At 45.4% G+C, this 24,177-nt stretch overlaps 1 protein-coding gene across 10 annotated transcripts in view; it reads right to left on the bottom strand.

Moving 5' to 3' along the window:
* LOC147030121 (ATP-dependent RNA helicase DHX58-like) overlaps positions 1-24,177 on the bottom strand; it is a 187,332-nt gene that overhangs the window by 139,503 nt on the left and 23,652 nt on the right. For 9 of the 10 annotated variants that reach the window (XM_085873833.1, XM_085873837.1, XM_085873839.1 and 6 more), the window contains 4 exons: positions 22,638-22,787; positions 17,589-17,702; positions 15,684-15,867; positions 6,460-6,713 (listed from right to left, as the gene is read on the bottom strand). In XM_085873833.1, coding sequence (XP_085729959.1) covers positions 6,460-6,713; positions 15,684-15,867; positions 17,589-17,702; positions 22,638-22,787 — 702 coding nt within the window. Of the gene's footprint in view, positions 1-6,459; positions 6,714-15,683; positions 15,868-17,588; positions 17,703-22,637; positions 22,788-23,162; positions 23,300-24,177 lie in introns of those variants that run through there. The other variant, XM_085873841.1, reaches the window with a different exon arrangement.

Genomic DNA, 24,177 nt, shown 5'->3' with positions numbered 1-24,177 from the left:
ACGAGGTGCAGTGGGACACGAGAAGCAAGCTTGCTAGCATCAACTCCGCTTTATTGCGTGACCAGACGTACACTCCTGCCACCCCTAGCGGGCGAGGCATGATATACGAAATCCCAATCACGTGACACAGCACACTCCTCCCCTCGTAAAATGACAAGTCAAATGATGAAAGGACAATCATAAGATGACCACCTGAAACCCATCAACACTCATAATCCTCCAAGTACCACGGCCGCACCCTGACCCGCCTTGGACGGGCAGCGCCGCCAGACGGTCCAGGCTCAGACGCCTCCCGGCTCGGTCGAGGTGACACCCTCGCCGGACTCGCGCCCTCCGCAACACCAACCGCCCCCGACCGCCCAGCCTGCCCGACGTCCCCGGGTAGGACAGCATCAGGCGAAGACCCCCTGGGCGTCGGCACAACCGGCCCTGGCGATACGTCAGGTGCCGGCGACATTACAGGTGGGGGTCCCACATCGTTCGGCCCGGGGAGGCGTGGGGGGGTGACGCTGCACAGCGATCATGCATTTGGTCCACGTGCCGCTTCCACACATCCCCACCATCAGTCCGCACCATGCAATTCGCCGGCCCCAGCACCACAGAGACCACCGCCGGCACCCATTTGGAACCGTGGAAATAATCGCGCACCATTACCCGCTGTCCCACATCGAAGCCACGCAGCCGCGTCGGACGCGACATCGCCCCACTCCCCGACCCTACAGGTCGCAGCAAATCCAGTCTGGACCGCAATGCCCGTCCATAGAGACGAATGGCAGGCGAATAACCCGTGACAGGATGAACTGCGTTCCTGTAATGGAGCAAAAACACATCGACCACCGTCTGCACAGGTGCAACACTCCCCCTGCACAAAGCCCGTTTCAACATCTTTAACAAACGACTCAGCTTGGCCATTCGTCTCAGGATGATACGGTGCGGACCTTAGATGTCGAATACCATTTTGGCGCATAAACTCATCAAATACACCCGCGATGAACTGCAGACCATTATCAGAGACCAGGATCTCTGGTAACCCTTTATTAGTAAAGATCATCCGCAGTTTCTCTACTGTAATGTTTGCTGATGTATGCTGCATTACTACAACCTCCGGCCATTTCGAGAATGCATCGATCACAATAAAAAACATTTTGCCATTAACCGGCCCCGCAAAATCTACATGGACCCTCTGCCAGGCTCTGTCTGGCGCAGGCCATAGTCCCGAAGCTCAACGCGGGTTATCAGCATCTGTCTGGCACGTGGCGCAACGCTTAACCAACTGCTCAATGTCTTTGTCCAATCCAGGCCACCACAACAGGGTACGAGCAAGACTCTTGGTCTTCACGATGCCAAGGTGACTGACATGCAGTTCTTCCAAACACCGCTGCCTGAACCTCGGTGGAATCACTGTCCTCATTCCCCACATAACGCACCGTTGGACCAACGACAGCTCCGATGCGCGTGACGTGAAAGGTTGAAATGCCGGTGTCGAAGGCAGATCGCTCCAATTCCCCGAAGAAATCGCCTGGACGACACGGGCAAGCACCGGATCACGAGCCGATTCCACCGCGACCTGTCTGGTCGTGACCGGCCCGCTTTGGACCTGGCCCAGCGCGAACACATCGACCCGGTCGGCCGACTCAGACGCAGCTGGACCCTCCGCACACGGCAAGCGCGAGAGCCCGTCGCAGTTAGCATGCTTCTCAGTGCTTCGGAACTGAATATCATAATCGTAAGCACCCAGAAACAGACACCACCGTTGTATTCGTGCGGCCGCTACCACCGGCACCCCGCGTTCAGGTCTCAGGATGAATTGAAGCGGTTTGTGATCCTTCTGCAAAGTGAAATGCCACCCCAGCAGGTATTGATGAAACCTCCGCACACCCCAGACGAGGCTGAGAGCCTCACGCTCGATCTGGGCATATCCGCGCTCTGCTGTGGACAGGGTCCAGGATGCAAAACAAACAGGCCGATCGGAGCCATCGTCCATCCTGTGGGAGAGCACTGCCCCGATGCCATATGCAGAGCTGTCGCATGCCAATAGGAGCGGACGCGCAGGCTCGTAGTGCACGAGGACTGTATCCTCTGTGAGCAGCCGCTTGACGCGGTCGAACGACACCTGGTGTGCAGGCCCCCAAGCCCAGCGCTCGTCCTTCCTGAGCAACTGTGTTAACGGCGCAAGTTGTGAGCTGAGCCCGCGCACCAACCTTTGGTAATACTGGGCCATACCAATGCACGAGCGCAGCTGCGTCTTGTCGCGAGGTGGTGGCATGTGCTGAATCCCCTCCACCTTCCGAGGACCTTTCAACAGCCCCTCCGGCGTGATGATGTGCCCGAGGTATTCCAAGCACTGCTTGAAGAACGCGCACTTGTCCCGGTTCAAGCGCAGGCCGCACGCTTCTAGCTTTGTCAGCACTTGGGCAATGTTCGCAAGATGCTCGTCCGCCGTTTTCCCCGCAATGAGCACATCGTCCAGGTAGGTCTGAGCGGGCAGGCCAATGCAAACCTGATCCATGGCTTTCTGCCACAAAGCTGGGGCTGAAGCAATCCCAAAACAGAGCCAGGTATATCGATAGAGTCCTTGACACGTGTTGATTGTCAAAAGCTCGCTACTCCCGGGATCCATCGGCAGGTGAAAATATGCATCACGCAGGTCTAGCTTCGTGAAGTATTGGCTCCCCGCCAATCGCGCATATAATTCATCGATTGATGGCAGTGGATATTGCGCCAACTGAGCCCCGGGTTAACCCTGGATTTGAAGTCCCCGCACAATCGGACGTCTCCATTCCGTTTCAGCACCGTGACAAACGGGGTGGCCCAATCTGAGCGCGACACCCGTTCGATCACTCCACAGGCCTCCAGCCTATCCAGTTCACCCTTGACCTTGTCCCGCAGGGCATACGGCACCGGACGCGGTTTACAAAATCGAGGAACCACCCCTCCTTCAGGAAGAGTTTTGCCTCCATGCCCTTGAGTTTCCCAAGGTCGTCGCTAAACAACCCTTGATGTCTTTGAAGAATCTTCTCCAACTGATACTCCCACCGGCTCGGCACGGGTTGCACAAGGTGAACTGCGGCCCAGTCTAGCCTGATGCGGGCCAGCCAATCTCGGCCGAGGAGAGACAGTCCCCTCCTCCGCACGACGTACACCCGAAGCGTGGCGACCTGGCCTTGGTACCGCACAGACACGTCTGCCATCCCGACTGACGTTATCTTCTCGCGGGTGTACGTGAACAGCGTGAGGTTTGACCTGATAAGCTTAAAGCCGTTGAGTCTACGCACGGTCTGTTTGCCGATGAGCGACACAGCCGCTCCCGTATCGACCTGGAACGTGATCGGCGTTTTGTTCACTTCGACTTCCACCGTCATCGGGCGCGCCGCCACCGGGCCAATTGAAAACAGGCTCATCATCGGCTGCCGGTTCCGCCCCGAGTCGCCTCACACATCGCCGTCCATGACCCTAACGGTGGCCGGCGCCCCACGGCACACACGCGTCAAATGACCCACCTTGTGACAATTCAAACACACGGTGCCTTTATACGGGCACGCACGGCGCAGGTGTCGACCTCCACATCCCAAACACGTCCGCTGGGTCACCTCGCCGCACGCGCGGTGACGTCCGACCCGCATCGAAGGTCGTGCGCGCGTCCCGGGGTGCTCGCGACCCCGCGTGGCCGGTGATGGCTCGAACATCCCCGCGAGTCTGCTCGACCGCTGTAGCCGCGCTGACTGCCGAGTCAAATGTAATGGCTTCACCCTTAAGCCGTAAAACCGCTGAAACCATCTTTGCATCTTGTAAACCAGCAATAAAACGATCTCTGAGCCGAGCTGGACGCTCCTCTGCCGTGAATTTGCAGGACACGGAAGAATGCTTAATCCGCGCCACAAAATCAGCGACACGTTCCTCTGCCCCTTTCGAGAGGCAATCAAACTGGTATCGAGCGAGCTGTAATGACTTCTCCGGCGCCATGTGTGCTTTCATCTTCTGCACAATGTCCCGAAACGACAGCCCATCATCCCGGGGCTTGTTCAGCGCCACCAAATCTCGCAGTAGTCGATAATGCTCTGCCGAAAGCGAAGCGAGCAAGATCGACTTCTGTTTGCTCTCGTCGACCACATCATTCGCATGGAAATAGCATTCCAATTGTTCTGAAAACAATTCGAAGTTGTCTCCGACGAAAACGGGCACAAGTCCGTTTTCAACCATCCTCGTCAGCCAACTAGAGTGTACGAGGTGCATTGGGACACGAGAAGCAAGCTTGCCAGCATCAACTCCGCTTTATTGCACGACCAGACGTACACTCCTGCCACCCCTAGCGGGCGAGGCATGATATACGAAATCCCAATCACGTGACACAGCACATAAATTATCTATATGTGATTAAAACGTTCTGTGTATGTTACTAAGACATTATGCATACGTCCAAAACGTTATTATATGCCCAAAACTTAAAAAAAACATCAATAGTTCAGCGTACGCCAGCGTTTCACATTCATTTTGAAACCTTGCCATACGCTGGCTAAAACGTCAACGTGTGACAGGGCCTTAAGGTTCAACTGGAGAGCTCTTGGGGACTGTTCTTCGCACCCACACTGTGCCCAAATGTCAGCTCCTTCGAGACCGACATTCCAAATAGCTCTCTGCCAGCCCAGGCTCTCATTTCTCTCTCCTCACCCCCACCTCTTCATGGGGTGGGCTGCAGCATTCCTTACCATTCCGCTTGTAGCACTCTGCCTTCTGTGGAGTAGTGCGTTTGCTCCATTGGAGACGTGAAACCGTGGGGAATCATATGGCAATTCAAGAAGTGTCTGCTTGTGCATGTTTGATTTCTGTACACTCCTGAATCTCTGGAGTTGGAGTTGAAAACTGGTGGTTGTATTATTGTTGTACCAGGAAAGGTTTTAGGCGGTAAAATTAATTTCTAGTGTCGGGGGTTCAGTGTTGGATGAGGACCCCAGTTGTCTCTAGATGTAAATATGTATGGCATCGCACCAATCCCGATGGCAGTGGGTATTACAAGTTTTATTAAAATACGCCAATTTGGGGGGAATTCTTTTGCGACTTCCTGTTTGTAATCCTGGGGGAATTGTCCCTTCCGTAAGGACGGGTTTTTCACTCCTAATAAAAAAATGATAATTAACGGTCGGTGTGGCAAAGGGAAACCACAACTGTGGTGCATGTGGCTGGCTATGTTATCTTCGTCACAACGGGCTCATGCATGCCCATTTACAAAGTATGTGCATTAACATATGACTACACAAGGAGGCTTACCTCTCTTTTCCACATGTTTCCATACACCATCCAGTAAGCAGTTATCAAGTACATGACCATAACAGAGGTCTTCGATGAGCTATACAAGCTGAAACCCCAGCACTGAGTTTTCAGGAAGACATGGAAGAGTCAAATCGGCCTGACATTTGAAATTATGGAGTCGAGGATGTTGCGAGCCATCTCAATAATATGTTCCTCGGCTCCACCCACACGTGAAGAGGGAGGGAGTTGTACACCAATGTGCATCCTTGGTCACACAGGTATTTCACAACACTGGTGCTGTTGACATCAGTTTTGTTGAACTTTAGCTCCTCACAAGTAACAACAAAGTTGGTTCCACAGTCAGAACACAGTTGTTTAGCAGGTCCTCTAATAGAAAAGAACCTTTGGAGGGCATTTATGAAGCTTGAAGTGTTCATAGACTCAGTGAATTAAATGTGAATAGCACGAATACTTTGCACATGAACAGCATGGCCCATTATTTGTTGTTCGCATGTCCTATCCTTCTCCGACGGGAGGTGACCATCCAGGGTCCGAAGATGTCGAGCCATACATACTGAAGATGAAGGAGGACTCTATGCAAAATCAATCAGCTGACAGATTTGCCATCTTTCGGTCCTCGTCTAACTATAAACTTACAGAATTTGATGCACCTGTGAATTGCACTGGTAATGCACCGTGACCGGGAGTGAGAGAGTGAAACAATTTCCAGCAGTGATGGGAAGGTATGTAAGGTCAGGTCAAAGTAGTAAGACAAGGGACAGTAAGGATCGTCGTCAGACACATTTCCGAGTCTGTCATATCTTTTGGGGATACCTCCAAATTAACTGTAGAGTCAAGGTTAACAGTTGAGTTAAAAATTATGTTGTTTCAACATGTTGTAGAGATAGTGATAGCCTTACAAATATCACGTGGGGAGTTCAATCTTTACAGTTGTTCTGTATTCACAATTTCCCCTCCAAATCACATATTTTCCTGCATTGTATTGTGAACAACCTGTAGGCATGTGTACATCTGTGCTGTAGTAAAAATAAAAAATAAAATTTTCGATTTAACCATTGATAGGTGATAGGAAAATTAGATTAACCATTAACCAACAGACAAACATTAACAAAACAACATCACATTTGGCTAACAGCACAAAATGACATCAAGTTAATAACGAGCCAACTCGCAATAAAGACAAATCCTCACCTTGTTCACGAGCACGACCACTTTCTTCTTTTCCATTGTTGCTGCACTTAGGTGGCGCTGTATAATAAATGCTGCCACTCGCGTCTTTCCTGTGCCAGTGGGAAGGCAGATGATGATGTTTTCTCCTTGTAAGGCTGGCTGTGCCACTTCCACCTGGTAGTCCCTCAAAGGTTGTGGGTCAACATTTGCACAAACTTTTTCTTCAAGTGGCTTATCTTCCATAGGTATCACCAAACTAGGTTGCACGTTTGACACTGTCAGCAGGTGTGGGGAAATAATGAGTTATGTAAAGTACTGTGCAAAAGTCTGGGTTATTGCAATGATATTAATACTTTAGGCAGGGCTCTACATTAACTATTTTTAGGGTTCCCTGCCAGTCACCCATTTTCTGCAATTCTGATTTTTCTTTTTTTTGGGGGGGGGGGAGTGCTCAAAAAAAATAAATAAAGGAAAATCTTTTCTACGATATTCAAGTTTGAAAAAAAATAGATATTTATACATACACTGATGATTGAAAAGTTGAAAACACATCAACTGGCCTTTGTTTAATAGAGTGAGACAGAAAGTGTTGATTTTTTAAAGAACAGCAAGATATTTCTTGAGATTGAATATCATCATCACTATGTTAGAAGTACACAACCCTTACACCGATAGCGGAATTAAGATAGGCCTTGTATTCTTGGGATGTGAAGTCCCAACCTCAGACCCTGTAACTGTAATGTCCTTGGATGAGGCACCAGCAGAGTTCACCAACATGCTGGCCGAACACGAGGGCACACTCTCCTCTCAATCCCCCTCCTGCTGCTGCAACAGGAACACTCTCCTCTCGACGTTCTGCCCCACTCACTACATGTTTTTAAGCAGGCGTGAAGCTGAATTGACAGTCTTTCTGACTCATGCCTCTGAATGCTCTCTCAAGCAATGTAACCTGGCCCTAATTGTGCCCACTTTACTATTAAGTGGGTGTCATGTACAATCACCGATACAATTATATTTTTAATGTCTCCCTGTAAGTAGACTTTCATAAAAGTTTCATTCCACTGTTATTCTGATTAAATTATGTTTTATAAGTTACCATGCACCAATGGCCAACAAAATATTTGCAGCTGCCTTCTGATAGTCTGCTTCACTTTCACTCATCATCCATGAAATACTGCCAAAAGCTCATTTGCATATTTTGAATGAATACATTTGACCAGGAAACTGCCCAAGACTAAAACGAGCGAACTATGTGAGCCCGTGAGTGTGTTTACATTACTGAACATAGCTGGAGACTAGACTGACCCACTTCCAGAACACATTATATCATTCATTCTCTAGACTAGTCTGCATGGCCATTATCATCCCTGACTTATCGAAGCCTCCTCCTGTACCATACTGGCAATAAAATATTCTCATTCCAATGCCACCGATATTTAACATAAGTACAATGTCTGACGTACATTCTTTTGAATTGAGCGTCGAGGTGATCATTAAATTGTGAATTTTAATCAACCAATTGTTTTCCCATCTTCGTTCATGTATTTCCAAGCTCCCTGCATCTTCCCACAGACCATATGAGAGTGTAGTGCATTTGATAATTATTAATAGTACCTCTATGTTTGGCGATATTTCATTGTATGAGGTGAATTTCAAAAACCATGTAGCTCTGATCATGGCGATCGTAAATTTGTGGTCAAAATTGATGTTAATTATGCGATTTTGAGGGTGCCCCGCCGGACATCCAAAACCCAACAACCTACAAAATTTGGTGGCCCGATGCTAAAATTAGGTATCCTGGGCACCTGTTAATGTCGAGCTCTGCTTTGGGGTAACCAATCCTTTCATGCTGTGAGGCGCAGAGGGCTGCCGAGGCAGTTTCATTGGTCAAGGAGTACAATACTGGATGGGTCGCCACTCCGACGCAGAATACTCAAATTGCTTATTACCCCAGTAAGATGGTACTCATTTTGGCGACCTCGTAAGGATGACAGGCTGAGTCAACCCACCTGGTGTTATTTAACGGACAAACATGGGCTCAAACTCAGGACCTGAGATCTTAAGCCAGCTACCTTAACCATTAAAGCAACACCATGCTTTTGCTTTCAGATAATTCAAGTAATTAAATTATCAGTGACTAGCAAAGTACCCGTCTTCGACGGGTAATTCATAAATGAAAGCATATGTCGGTTCATTCGTTCGTTGGTTTGTTCGGCATTAGTATGCCTATTTAATCACCGGATGGTGCGTTGTAACGGCGAGGATGTTGTGTGGCGGCTGCTTGTTTTCGTGGATGACAACTCGAAGATCTTCTCTTCCATCTTATTTCATGCTTTCAACAGCCGTTTTCAGGTTTCTGACGTATTTGTTGTTCTCATGCGTCTTGCTTCATTTTTCCGTCAATAATCACAATTTTCAATGAACGTGGTCGGCGGTTTTACTTTCTTATTCAATGAAAGTGGTAATGGTTTTACTTCCTTCTTAAGAGCATTGGGTGTGTCCTGCCCATTTTCACCCCCCAAATTCACAATAGATAATAGTTCATAACGAAAAGTACATCGAGCCACCTTCCCGATAGTAAATTAAATACCTGCCAATTTTCAGGAGGATATGATTTGATTTGACGTCGCAAAACGGGAACAAAATTTGGCATTTCTCTCTTGTTGTATAGATAACAGACATATGTGTTTATTATTGTCAAATAACAGCCTTTATAAATGTGTGTGAACAAACTGTTGAAATAAATAACAACAGTGTCATTTCATAGTATCAGTCATTACATTGTGTGTCCGCCTTTTGCCTTCTTGAGTACCATCACTCTTTTATCCATGCTTTCTGTATACGAATGAAGTACTCTTGCAGGAATATTGTGCCAAATATTCTGTTGTACATTCCATAGCTCTGCAAGGTTAGTTGGGTTCCTGTTGTTCTTCTCTGTTTCCCGGTAATCCCACATGGCCTCAATGGGATTCATATCTAGACTTTGGGGTGGCTATTCTTGCAGTTGGAGCACAACAGCTGTAATCTTGTTATCCAACTACTGTCTTACTACACTGTATTGAAAGTGTGTTTTGGATTATCTTGTTGGAAATGAAACCTCTTATGATTAAATGATCTCCACGACGAAAAAGATGGTGGTGCAGTATGTGCTTGCACTTCACTCTTGTTAGTGTCCCATTGATCTCAACAAGTTTTCCAACACCAAAAGCTGAGATACAACCCAGACAGTCACAGAGCCTTCCCTGTTTAATTGTAGGATGCAAACATTGTTGTAACGTTCTCCAGGTCTTCGCCATATGAGCTGGCATCTTTGAAATTAAAAAAGGTTACATTTTGATTAATCAGAAAAGAATACCCAATTCCATTCTTCAGTCACCCAATATTGGTGTTGCTTCGAAAATTTCAGTCTTTTCACCTTATTCTGAAGTATCAGCAGTGGTTGCAACTCTGCAATGGAGACCTGCTGCAATCAGCCTTCTGTGCAATGCAAGATGAGATGTCAATGTTCCAGCCTACTCTCATTTAATTTGTGAGCAGATGATTTGCTTTTCATCTATCGCATAAGCTGAGCAACTTCAAGTGCTTGTCTTGCTTTGGGAAGGTTCTTCTTGTCCCGAGCCAGTTGCTTTCAGGTGTTGCAAAGTGTATGTCACGCCACTGTAGTTTCTGATATTTTTTTCTTAGCGTGCCCTTCTTTTCACAGACTTTGGATCATGACACGCTATTCCAGGGGTCAGGAACGTGTGGCTCGCGAGCTAGGTGTGGCTCTTTTGATGATTGCATCTGGCTCGCAGATAAAATTGGAGTTTGAAACTTTGAAAGCCCAATATTTCTCGCGGAAGCTTTACCTATAGTTTGAATGGTGTCGTGCTTCATTCACGTGCAGGGCTGAACTTGGCAGAAGCAGAGAAGAAAAAACTCCTCCGAATTGGCTGAAGCGGTTTTTGTTTCGTCCAGTCATGCGGCCGAGGCGACTCGTGATTTCGGTTCCTCCAATAACGTGCCGCCGCCGAGACGCATAGCGGAATTCATCTCGACCAATCACGTGCCACAGCTGAGGCGACAGCATCCCAGAGTCGGCCGGCCGCACCGCACCTCTCGAGTATATAAGCCCGTGTGCAGGCCAGCCAGACTCACTATTTGCCAAGCCTCAGTTGGGTCAACATCTCCCTCTCTCTCATTTTCTCAAAGCTAACCCTTCGACGAAGAAGATGGCGAAAAGAAAAAAAGATGAGGAGTATCGTACATTTCAGGACGAATGGGCCGAAGAATTCGCCTTTGTGGAAAGAGCAGGTTCTGTGGTGTGTCTAATTTGCAATGACAAAATTGCATCGATGAAATGGTCGAATATAAAGCGGCACTTCGACACACACCATGCTACCTTTGCATCAAAATACCCTGCGGGAGACAGCAGAAAGAAAGTGTGCCAAGAGCTACTGAGCAGGGTGCAAGTCAGCCAGCAGCAACTCCGCGTATGGACCCGGCAAGGTGACTATAATTCCGCTAGCTTTGTTGGATCTTTAGCAATAGTGAGGAACGGAAAACCATTCACAGATGGCGAGTATGCTAAAACGTTCATGCTGGATGTAGCCAATGAACTTTTTGATGATCTTCCAAACAAAGACAAGATAATCAAATGGATACAAGACATGCCTCTATTGGCAAGAACTGTTCATGATCGTACCATCATGATGGCAAACCAAGTGGAGGAAACGCGAGTGAAGGACATAAATACAGTGCCGTTCTTTTCCCTGGCTTTGGATGAGTCAACAGACGTAAGCCATTTGTCGCAGTTCAGTGTGATTGCAAGATATGCTGCTGGTGATACACTGCGCGAAGAAAGTCTTGCTGTTCTGCCAATAAAAGGGTCCACAATAGGTGAGTATTTATTCAAGTCTTTCATGGAGTTCGCTCAAGAAAAAAAATCTACGAATGGATAAACTTATCTCAGTGTGTACAGATGGTGCTCCGTGTATGGTGGGGAAAAACAAAGGATTTGTGGCGCTTCTCCGTGAATATGAAAATAGACCCATCGTAAGTTTCCATTGCATTCTACACCAGGAGGCACTTTGTGCTGAGATGTGTGATGGGCAGCTTGGCGAAGTGATGTCGCTGGTCATTCGTGTGATCAACTTTATTGTTGCCTGAGCCTTAAATGGTCGCCAGTTTAAAATGCTGCTGGATGAAGTTGGAAATAACTATCACGGTCTGCTTTTGCACAGCAATGTGCATTGGTTGTCAAGAGGGAAGGTGCTTAGCCATTTTGCGGCTTGCCTGAACGAAATCCGGACTTTCCTTGAAATGAAAGGGATTGAGCATCCTGAGCTAGCCGAAACTGAGTGGCTCCTCAAGTTTTACTATCTCATGGATATGACTGAACATCTGAACCAGCTCAACGTGAAAATGCAAGGCATTGGAAATACAGTGTTATCCCTTCAACAAGCCGTGTTTGCTTTTGAAAACAAGCTGGAGCTCTTTATCATGGATCTTGAAACAGGTCGTTTACTACATTTTGAAAAACTGAGACAATTTAAAGATGCATGCACAGCAAGTGAGCCCACTCAAAACTTTGATCTCCACCAGTTAGCTGGCTTCACATCCAGTCTCCTACAGTCATTCAAAGCATGCTTTGGAGAATTTCGTGAGCACACTCGTCTTTTTAAGTTCATCACCCATCCAAACGAGTGTTCACTGAACACAGCCGACCTGAGTTACATTCCTGGTGTCTCCGTCAGAGATTTTGAAGCAGAAGTGGCTGACCTGAAGGCCTCAGACATGTGGGTGAATAAGTTCAAGTGACTGAATGAAGATTTGGAAAGAATCACACGACAGAAAGCAGAGTTGGCGAGCAAGCACATGTGGACAGAAATGAAAAAAACTTCAACCCCAAGACCAGCTGATTATCAAAACTTGGAACGCGCTTCCTGTCACATACCTCACACTGCAGCGTGTGAGTATTGCTGTATTGACCTTGTTTGGATCTACGTATGCATGTGAGCAGTCATTCTCACATCTTAAAAACATCAAGTCCAACCTACAATCACGTCTAACAGATGAAAGCCTCAACGCTTGCATGAAGCTTAACCTCACCAAGTACCAACCAGACTACAAAGCCATCAGCAAATCCATGCAACACCAGAAGTCCCATAAATGGTGAGTATTATAACAACATTATTTTAAAGAATAAATTCGGAGGCTTATTATACTCACATTTAGTTGAATTCAGTCTTAAAATATATTATATGGCTCTCACTGAAATAGATTTCCAAATATTTTGCTTTCATGGCTCTCTGGGTCAAAAACGTTCCCGACCCCTGCGCTATTCTGTTGAAAGTTGCTTCCGTGATGCCATTCTGAACCCACTCAAAGACTTTAAAGCAAGGGAACAAGCTGATGAAAAGGAATTTCACATATTCACGAATTCACAACTTTTCTGAAGATTTCTTGTAATTCACATTAATGTAATTGGTGGTTGATTACTTTTATAAAAATTTTACTTACTGTACAAAAATCGACAACTGTTTCCTGCATATTTTATTTGTGGTAAGTGGATTAATACTAGTTCATGATACACTGAACAACAAATTTCAAAAAATCTTTTTTACTGGAGATGTGTAAAGTGATTAAGACTAATTTGGGTACGCTGATTTCAAAAATCATAACCGTTTTGCTGTATCACGTCAGGATTTTCAGGAACAGAAATATTCCCATTGCCTAGAAGTCAGGATTTCAATGAAATTTACATATGTCTTTAACATGTCTATTTCGTACAATTGTTGTTAACTTGTGTTATATTTCTTTCTTTCAGATAAAGATGAGTAGGCGTTCCTGTACCAATCATCCTGACAACTTCTGTTATGTCTGTGGTCGGTATACCAAAAAAGATCAACAGCGAAGTATATCTACAGCAGTGAAAATGAAGGCCGCCTACTTTCACTACTTCGGGTGTAAGGTGGGGGACCAAGAACAGAGCTGGGCACCACACATCTGCTGCACAAGCTGTCACACAACCTTGACTCAGTGGTTGGTAGGCAAGCGCGCGAGCATGCCATTTGCGGTGCCCATGATATGGCGTGAGCCGCAGAATCATCATGATGATTGTTATTTCTGCTGCACAAGCATCGCCGGCTTCAACAAGAAGAATAAAGGTCACATCAAGTACGCTGACTGCGTCTCTGCTCGTAAACCTGTGCCTCATGATGACGAGAACCCCGTTCCAACACCTCCAGCTGATCAGAACATAGCTGTAAGCAGTGGTGAAGAGGATGGTGATGATGAACCTTTTGAACCCGACACTCAAGAATCACACCTTCTGAACCAGGGAGACTTAAATGATCTTGTAAGAGATCTCTCACTGTCAAAGGCGAAGGCAGAGCTGCTTGGATCAAGGCTGCAGCAGTGGAATCTACTTGAACCTAACACCAAGATATCCTTGTTCAGAGCACGTCACAGAGACATGGCTGACACGATGACATTCTGCAGTGACATCAACGGTCTGTTGAAAGAACTTGGGTGTGATCACGATCCTGCAGACTGGCGCCTCTTCATCGACTCGGGGAAGAACAGCTTGAAGGCTGTTTTGCTCCACAATGGCAACGAGAAACCATCAGTCCCACTGGCTCACGCGTTCGGCATGACAGAGACCTATGAGACTATGCGGCAGCTGCTTGATTCCATCAAGTACAATGACTTCAACTGGCACATCTGCGGAGACTTGAAAGTGGTGGCGCTGTTGTTAGGGCTGCAGTCAGGCTACACAAAATACATGTGCTTCCTTTGTCTCTGGGATAGCAGAGACGACAAGAATCACTGGACGAAGAAAGATTGGAAGAGCGAAAAGAGCATGTACCTGGTCGACACAACGTGAAGCATGTCGCCCTTGTCGACCCAGCCAAGGTTTTCCTTCCACCACTCCACATAAAGCTCGGCTTGATGAAAAGTTTTGTACGGGCAATGGATCTGAATGGGCGTGGGTTTTTATACCTCAAGGAAAAGTTTGGCAACACCTTGTCGGAGGCCAAGATCAAGGCTGGTGTCTTTGTTGGACCGCAAATCCGACAGATTATGAAGGACGAAACTTTTCCGACAACTCTAAACCCCAAAGAGCTGGCAGCGTGGAGGAGCTTCAAAGCTGTGACGGACAACTTCTTGGGGAACGAGCGCGCGGACAACTATGAAGAAATGGTGCAGCAGCTGCTGGAGTCCTTCAGGAAACTTGGCTCCAGGATGTCCCTGAAAATCCATTTCCTACACCAGCACCTGAACTTCTTCCCTGACAACTTGGGAGCAGTCTCGGACGAGCACGGCGAGCGATTCCACCAAGAGATTTCACTCATGGAGACGCGTTACCAAGGGCGGCACAACCCGAACATGATGGGCGATTTCTGCTGGTTCCTGCATCGTGAAACTGACACAGAGCAGCGCAAACGCAAAGCCAAATGCCTAAAGCATTTTTAATTACATTCTAGTGGAGTTTTTCTGTAATTTCTATAATTTTGAAGCATTCATGATGAAATAAATGAATAAATGAATTTTTGTAAATTTCATTGAAATCCTGACTTCTAGGCAATGGGAATATTTCTGTTACTGAAAATCCTGACGTGATACAGCAAAACGGTTATGATTTTTGAAATCAGCGTACCCAAATTAGTCTAAATCACTTTACACATCTCCAGTAAAAATTTTTTGTTGTTCAGTGTAATATAAGATGTATAACAAAAATAAAGAGTTTTCAATGCCTAATTTATTTTACATCCTTAAAGGTAACTGTGATATTACATTGACTTCAACAGAAATTTGAATTATCGACCTCTCTATTTTGCACACCACTAATTTCCTACAAATGTTTAATGGGGAAGAGCACCACAAAAGTGAAAATAACCCAAACTTAATGCACAGCATGATATAAAATGCCAAGCAAAATGGGATATGTGCTGATAAAGTTGAGCTGCACATCAGTTTATCATTTATTCAATAGCCCCCATACCTCTCAAACTCATTTCAAGTCTGTTCGTGTTCCATAAATTGTGGAAAGATATTTTGAAAGTATAAGCAATCTAAAGTTATTTACACGTACCCACAGACGCAGACATGTCGACACACGCACGTGTGCCCGCATGCGCACAGGCAGAAGGACATGCACAGTTCAATTCACAGAGCTTAAGCATAACAAATACAACAGTGTAACAAAATTTTAACAGAAATTTGTGGCAGATGACAACAGGTGTAACTACAAATGTCCTTACCTTTGCTAGAGCTTGGATGATGATAATTATCACTGCCAGTTATCATTACCACAAGGTCATTGTGGTTTGCATTTTTTAAGGCTGAGATAAAGGAGTCAAACCAGCCAACTGGCTTAGTGACCAAAACGGCAAGCAGATTACGTGCGGCTTGTATATCACCATTTTCTCTCTTTGTTTGTTTTATCTGATGGAGGGGAATTGGTGAAAAGATGGTGGTTATCCACATTGAACAAGTAAAAAAGATAAAATCTCATAGCCCTCGTTGTTTTAGTAATTTTTATGTATGGAGATAAAGGGATAACCCATATTTATGGACAACTAAAATGTCCATCAGTCTACCAGTTGATCACAAAATAAAGTGAGGTGCACGTGTTTGCCATCATGTACTGTGCTTGTGCCAAGTTTGAACAAAATCGGAACATGCATGTCTGAGAAATGGTTGGGGACACATTTAAGTAACAAAATGGCTGCTAATCGGCCATATAGGATCTTATCTCGAAAAAAAAATGACGTGCATATGTGAGCCATCATTCTTTATCTGTGTGCCATGTTTGAACAACACCGGTAAATGCATGTCCGAGAAATGGTTGAGGACGTGTTCAACATCGGGGTTTTTTTACAGCTACAATAGCCGACAGTCTATCAGTCGGCCAGCTTTCATCAGATCGCAAAATAAAGTGAAGTGCACATGTATGCCATCATGTACTGTGCTTGTGCCAAGTTTGAACAAAATCGGAACATGCATGTCTGAGAAATGGTTGGGGACAGGTTTAAGTAACAAAATGGCCACCAGATGGCCATCTTGGATCTGATCTTGAAAAAAAAAAATGATGTCCGCATGTAAGCCGTCCTTTAATATCTGTGGGCCAAGTTTGAACAAGACCGGTAAATGCCTGTCTGAGAAATGGTTGAGGACTTGTTCAACATCGGGTTTTTACAACTAAAATGGCCGCCAGTCGGCCATCTTTGATCAAATTGTGAAACGTATGCATTGTCTTTGTGCCAAGTTTGAACAAAATCAGTCCATACATGTTGAGATATGGCTGCGGATGGATGTACGCATGAGACAGAATCCATAAGCCCCCGTTTCTGACAAAGACGGATGAGACCGAATCCATAAGCCCGTTTCGGACTAAACCCCTAAATCCAATCGAAAATCTGTGGCATGACTTGAAGATTGCTGTCCATCAATGCTCCCCATGCAATATGACTGAGCTTGAACAGTTTTGTGCAGAAAAATGGGCAAATATTGCCCGATCAAGGTGTGCAAGGTTGGTAGAGACCTAACCCAACAGTCACAGCTGTACTTGCTGTCAAAGGTGCTTCCATCAAGTATTACCTCAGGGGGGGTTTCACTCATCCAACCAATATATTGTAGTTTTGCATTTTTAACTAATTTTCTGAAATTTGTAGAATTTGTTTTTCACATGGAAGTTGTGGGTTACGACGTGTAAATAAAGGTGGAAAAAGTCTGATTTAATGAAATTTAATTCCAGGCTGTAAGGCAACAAAAGGTGAAAATTTTTAAAGGGGGTGTCGACTTTCTATCGGCACTGTAAATTACAAAAATGCCGCATACAACCATATTTAGTGTTTTGTTACTACAGCATTTCTAAAAAAAAAAAATTCCTGTTGCGCTGCATATTTTTCAACTGAAAAGTAAATATTATGGGTTGGAGATAAAGCCCAGGCATGCTGTGCTAAATGACCTCCTCTGGTGTCCAAGTGGCTTGTTTTGTAAAAATGAATAATTATGATCACTTTGCTTTGTTAATGAATTCCTCCTCATTTCATTATATATTTGGACCAACATATAAACTTGATCCATTTCAATGGTGTAGTTCATTCAAATGGTTGAAGAAACAGACAATACAAATCAATTTCACTTTGAGAAATTCATCTCACCTGCTGTTCATCTTCAGGTAGTAATACTTGTCTGGCTTCATTTATATGCAGGCATATTTCATCAACCTTTATTGTCTTCATTATTGCAGGGGTCAACAGTTCAATCAACTGCACCTGCACACCATACCAAGCAAAGAGTCACACGTTAGACGCATTTGCCATAAAAGAGAGGGAGAGAATGAAATTAAGTTTACAATGAAAAACAAGCACAAATTAAAATCAACAAATGAAACATTGCAGGCAAGATATTGAAATGAAGACAAGGAAGAGTGTAATTGGACAACAAATTTTTGTGGTTTGACTGAAAGGATTAGGGATGCATCCCTTCCACGAGCTTCGACCATGTATCTTCTCGAAGAATAAATGTGCCAGTGTGTGTGTGTGTGTGTGTGTGTGTGTGTGTGTGTGTGTGTGTGTGTGTGTGTGTGTGTGTGTGTGTGTGTGTGTGTGTGTGTGTGTGTGTGTCCTCCGTAACTCTAAAACAATGAAACATAGCGGCCCCAAACTAAATATGCATACAAAGGGAATTCCAAGGTAGTGCATCAATGAAAACTCGGTGTTTGGGTAAATTTAAACACCCCTTTGAAGATAATTAATGGGGTGCTCATCATTCAAAACCAACAAGCTCAAATGAGCTCAGATATTCGTCCTCTTAATGATGACGTCATAAAAACGAATATGACGTCATTGTGATGTATCAGGTTTGCGATAAATTATATATCTGTGCTAATGCCCTGTTCGATTCCTGCAAACAGAATTCAAAAAGCTTGCCTAGTTTCAGAGAAATTTTTTTGGCGATTTCCATAAGCGGAGATATTTTGACGTCATAACTTTTTTTTCTAGGAGGAATTTTCAAAATCGGAGATGGTTACTGTCTGCGCAGGTTATTTTTACATAGTGTTACGGCTGTGGAAATTCGCAAACCAGCATTCAGGGCCCGTAGGTGAGATAACTCAAAGTACATGTGTAGTTAGCCCCAAACCCGTTGTTTAGAGGGAATTTATGTGATTCATTCGGGCTGCGACGCTTTGAGATAGCCGTTTTTCTGTTCTATCTTTATTTTGAACCAACCACGTCTCAACCGCCATCACACAACAACCACCTTAACCACCACGCCAGCCATAGTCACCAACTACAACCATGCTCCAACCCTCAGACAACAACAACAACAACAATGCCAACAGCCACGACTTACCTTCACAACTCAATCCCGCAAACATCACATCACCGTCATTCCCAAACGGCACCATAACCATCAAACCACCACCGAGAGACCCTCCACCACCCTCACCCCTCTCCTTCTACGGCCATTCCCGCACCACCTGTGAACACTGAGCGCCGGGCTGTCTTGGGCTCGTTCAAGCGATACGCACCGAGCCGCGAGTGCAAATAGCGGCCTTTCCGAGGAAGAATTCGGATCAAGAATGCTACACGCCCACTTCTGATCCGTCCAATCAGCAAGCGCGGAGCGGCTTGGCCCCGCCTGCAAGAGCGTCCGTGTGAAATCGAAATATGCAAATTCTAGGATCAGGGAAGGTTCACGCCCACTTTTCCTCCGTCCAATGGGCGAGCGTGGCTCCGCCCCCAAGCTCATCCTGATCCGGAAATTTGCATATTGGTTCTGCCGGCCTATAAAACAACGAGCGCAAGGCGAATCGTGGCAGAAAGAGTCAGTTATCATGGCAGAGAGTTTTGGCAGAGAGTGAGAGTTTTGGTAAGAGAGTCATCGGGCGGAGTGTGGCAGCGGCAGAGAGTTGTGGCAGAGAGTGGAGTCGGGTGGAGAAGGCACCGAGTTGGGTTCTGCAGTCGGCTGAGGAGAGTTGGGGGAAGGGGCCAAGGAGCTCGAGTCCGAGGCGAGAAGGATGGCGGTCGGCGACGAGGTCGCTCGTCACGGGACCCAGGCCAGCCAGCCATTCTCCCTCCCCCAGAGCATCAACAATTCCCCCTTTTTCCCCCGCGCTGAGATAGTGCACAAAGGGGGCCCCGTTCCCACCCCACTCCAAGCGTCGTGCCAACGAAACCCGCGAAGGAGCAAGGAGTCGGGGCACAGCCATGCGGCCACGTCTGCGGCTCGTCCGCCAACGCGTCACGAGGACGCGGGTAGGACCCACCCGGTCTCGCGGACCTGGCCGCTCCTTCAGGTCCCGCGCACATATTGGCCTACACGCCCGTCTGCCCCCTTGTCTATGAGGGTGGCTTCTTTCCTTTGCTTTTGAGTAAATGTGTGTGGTGCCGTGTCTTGTAAAGTGGAACTGTGTAAGTGTTGCCGTGTGTACACGTATTCGGTTGTCACTCTGCGTCGTTGTTTCTTTTGTTTACCTGATATAGGTGCATTCTGACTGGCTGTATAGGTGTGCTTTCCGTGTGTCACGTAATAAATGTGCATTGTGTGAACTGTTTTCCCGTTTCACTTCGTCTTTTCTTTATTGACTCTCCATCCTGCTTCACATAAAGGGTTCGTAGTGGGCTTAAAACACCCGATATAATTAATCGGAACCGTCGAGGCCGACGATAACACCACTCAGTTATCCCGATAGCACGGAATGGACCGCTTAAGCGGTTCGTGTCCGGAGTCGGCCTGCGGCGAGGTACGATCGCCCGGTCGACCATCCGCGCAGGTACTTAGGTAGATCGAATTTGGCGAGCGACCCTATCCTGCACGGGTGGGCAATTGGCACGATCGTGGTGAGGTTAAACCCCCACCCGTGACTAGCTCCCGGCGTTGTTCCGAGAGGGTCATGACAGAATTGTCCGTTCCGGTGGGCGAGGCGGCCGCCATTCGAGTCGAGCGGCCGATCGCACGCCGGCGGGCACGAATTCGCAACAATATATATGCCAAGTTTCAGGAAGTTTCGATGATAACTGTAGGCTGTGAAACAAAAAAGTCCACAAGAAGAAGATGAAGAACAACAACACGAGTTTGACAGAGATCCTCCACGAGGATCTAAAAAAAAGCCTCACCAAGACGGCATAGCACCATCTTGCTCATTCCGCTTTCACCTCACAGTGGTCTTCAGCTGCCATTTTGTTTTGGCCTGCTCAAATATGCCTTGATTTGGGACAGGCCGCAACAGTTTCTGTTCGATAAAGGGCTCAAAATTTACTTTTTCACTTTCCTCACTCATATCATCGAATGCCTGATCTTCATACCTACAAATCGCTGTCTACATCGCTTTTGGGGGTGTTATATTTTCAAATTAGGAGCTTGAAGCGGTTATCTTTAATGAGTAAACGTTTGGTAGTACAAAATTTGAGAACAGAAGAAAAAAAAACAGATATTGTCAAAGCTTTTTATGTTACAGCTCGTCAGGACATATTCAAGAATATAGGATATGCAGACACAAAATGAAACAATTTATTTGTTCAGACAGTTAGGGATTAGCTCTTTAGACTGTTACTGACACAAACATACACATCATGGCCTTGAGGCACCGAGGAAATCCGTGACCTCCCATTTTTCAATGGATCCAGGTCAGAACAGCTATGCAGTGTTTGTACATACTATTTTGGTTTGCAAAGAACAGGAGCTCGTGTGTATAAATGTGGCTTCCAGAACATTTATAGCAATTCTGCCATTAGTCAGCACCTCCTGAACAATCCCGAATGTGGCCAGGACTATCACGCTGAATGGTTCTAGATTGTGTTGTGGCATGTTCGCGTACTGAAGCACATGTAGAAAATAATTTACGAAGATTTTCCCTTCACCACTGCATTAATTATATGATGCGATTATTCCCTACTCCTCTGAGCTCCCAAGGCTAATCGGGATGATATAGGATCCTTTTTTTGTTTTAAATAAACCACGATGCACCTTACTCGGGGTTTTAATCAGTCATTTTCTCACATTTCATAACTTGTAAACACATGAGCCACTACCTGTCACCATCTTCGAGGAGAGCTCCATATATACAATGCTTTATAAAAAGCAATGTTTTCAGATTTCACAACCCGCAGATGTGAAAAATAACTTTTAACTAGGACGTTAAAACGATCAGTAAGATCAGCGAAGGAGTCATGTGACCTCTCAAATACGCTAATCGCAAATTATTCAAAAACCAAAAACAATACAAATGCAACGTATACATCAATTTAAAGGTAATGTTACTGCTCATCTACCGAGATAGCTCTCAAGAGTGAAAGACGAGTTTGCGGAAAAAAGGTTACCACCTTAGTTAACTTCTCCATATATCCACCTTTTTCTCGTGAAGGGAGGGAGGGGGTTCTCGGCATTGCCCAGCAATGCCGAGTGCCTTTGGTTGTGATCATTAAATGAAAGAGGTTCAGTCTGGGCCTCACAATCAGCCACGAGATATCATGAGCCAACCAGATATCAAAGCTTGCCTCCCAAACCAGCCAGAGATTGCGCATACTCCATTGTGCCAAGTACTTCCGTGATAAAAGTTGGGATGAAAATTCACAATTTATTTGGGTGGATAGTGTACTGTAAATTTGTGGATCATGGAAAGGTTGGACTGGATGGAGGAGAATTTGTATGGGGTAGGGTATTTATTTTCCCGTTAATGTTGGTTGTTACCTCCACCCACCGAAGTGGATGGAGGTTATGTTTTCACCCATCTGTTTGTGTGCAGGATATCTCAAAAAAAGTTATGTACATATTCGGACAATACTTGGTGGACAAGTTTAGCGTTTGGCAAGGACTAATTGATTCGATTTTGGCGAAGATCCAAATCTGGACACGATTAAAAATTTATTTTAAGTGATTCTTCACCACTGAGAGTTGGGGCCAAAAACAATACATAGGATGTTATTTCAAAAAGTTGTGGATGAGTTATGACAAAACTAAGTGGATGAGTTGGTTAGGTGACATCAACAAGCAGATTCAATTTTGGTTCAGGTCTGAATCTGAATCCGGCATTTAAGTGGGATACAAAATGTAAACTGTTCAGCCTGGCAGAGGTATGCGCTCCACCAAGTGCTGTTATAATTAAGTCTGTATTCCAATGTTACCATATGCAGGTATGAAAGTCACAGTAGGAGAGCATTTATATTCCAACTGTTGCATTTAAATGAATACAATGGCAGACTCACCTGCAATTCAACTTCTTGTTCTACTTCAATACTCAATGGTTCCTGAGACAAATCCAACATCACAGCAGCAGTTTCCTGGCCGGTCGCCCGTAGTGCTGTTAGTAACTCTGCCAAACATCCTTCCTTGCCTTGTCGAGCTGCAGCTTCCACCTGCATTCATTTTAAAAGATCAGTTATGTCCTGCGAATATGGAAAACAGCTCCGATTTAAATTATATTTCAACAAGATATTTAAAGCTGTTATTCCCCAATTAAATTTTGTTTTACTTGGTAATTGTAGCTTTGTAGTGTGGAAGTAAAAAAGAAAGACACAGGAATGCTTCTTTCAACGCTGTAGTTGTGTTCCGAGAATTTACCGCGTTGGCGAAAAACGCGTAAAGCAAAAGTAAATTTCCGATCAGAAACAATGTAATAGTTGGAGGTTGTGCGTCAGAATGTGGGTGGACGGGAAAGACCGAGAGAGGGAAAGTCACTTCTGAATATGGATAAAATAAAATAAAATGAAATAAAAGCAAATTTCACGAACCTGATATGTTAAATGTTGTTGTTTGCGGTGATGGTGGAGGTAGAGGGGCGATGTTGTGTAGTTACTGAAGGGTTCCACGTTGCAGTTATTGTGGGGTTCCATCATGCAAGCGTTCCATGTTCTCCATGATGTCCGATCGTGAATGACTCACTTTCATTGAAGTTAATGGCATAACAGAGGACGTGCTTTGATTTTATAAGCATTTGCACAAATCGTTCGTGAAGTGGATTCGGTAAGTCAAAGCACTTGGCCAATGTCAACTGCTCGTTCACCTTTCTCATATCGTTCAATGACTTCTTTTTTTACAAAATCGTTTTCCTTTGTTTCTTACTTTTAATTTCACCCTTACCAGTCATGGTATCGTAGAATGCACAAGAAACTGCATTATGCGATAAATTTGATGCGAACGCACAGACACTAATGTGGCAGCTAAAGAACGGAGAGTGACAAAGAACCCTCAGGTTGCTGCGTGTTTGGTATTGGTCTGAACAAGCTCTTTCGTATTTGTCACTGAGATAATGTATGAAGAACTGTTTGTCTTATTGGTCAAGAATTGGTCCTTCTTGGATTGGATAACCATTTCACCGGTGAAGTGCACAGTCAGGCTTGCACAAGTCCCCGTTCTTTTCAAGTGTGTGGCATATTTCATTGTCGGATCATCTTGGCAGCTATCAAAAACAATTGCAGCAGGACAATATTTCTGTGTCACATCTCAAACATATAGCTAACTCACACTGTCATAACGTGGAACCTTTTGGCCATGGTAGGTGATGGAGCAGAAAAACACCATCAATGATATAATGAACATTTCCACTGGGTTGCATGGCTTGCATTTTGACGGGGCCGATCGGCCTCGCCCCCGTGATCGACCCGGTGGTCGATTTTCAGGGGGTCTTTTTATCGGCCACGTAAAATTAAGCTGTGGGAAAAAAAAAAATTTTAAAGAAAAAAAAATTAAGAAAGAAAAAAAAAAGATAAGATTACCTGTATGGCAAAACAAATACCTTTGTTCAAC

This window comes from Eptatretus burgeri, chromosome 3, assembly GCF_056783735.1.
Source record: "Eptatretus burgeri isolate ZD-2024b chromosome 3, Ebu_testis_v1, whole genome shotgun sequence".
NCBI lineage: Eukaryota > Metazoa > Chordata > Myxini > Myxiniformes > Myxinidae > Eptatretus > Eptatretus burgeri.
This window is presented reverse-complemented; position numbering and strand designations above follow the sequence as displayed.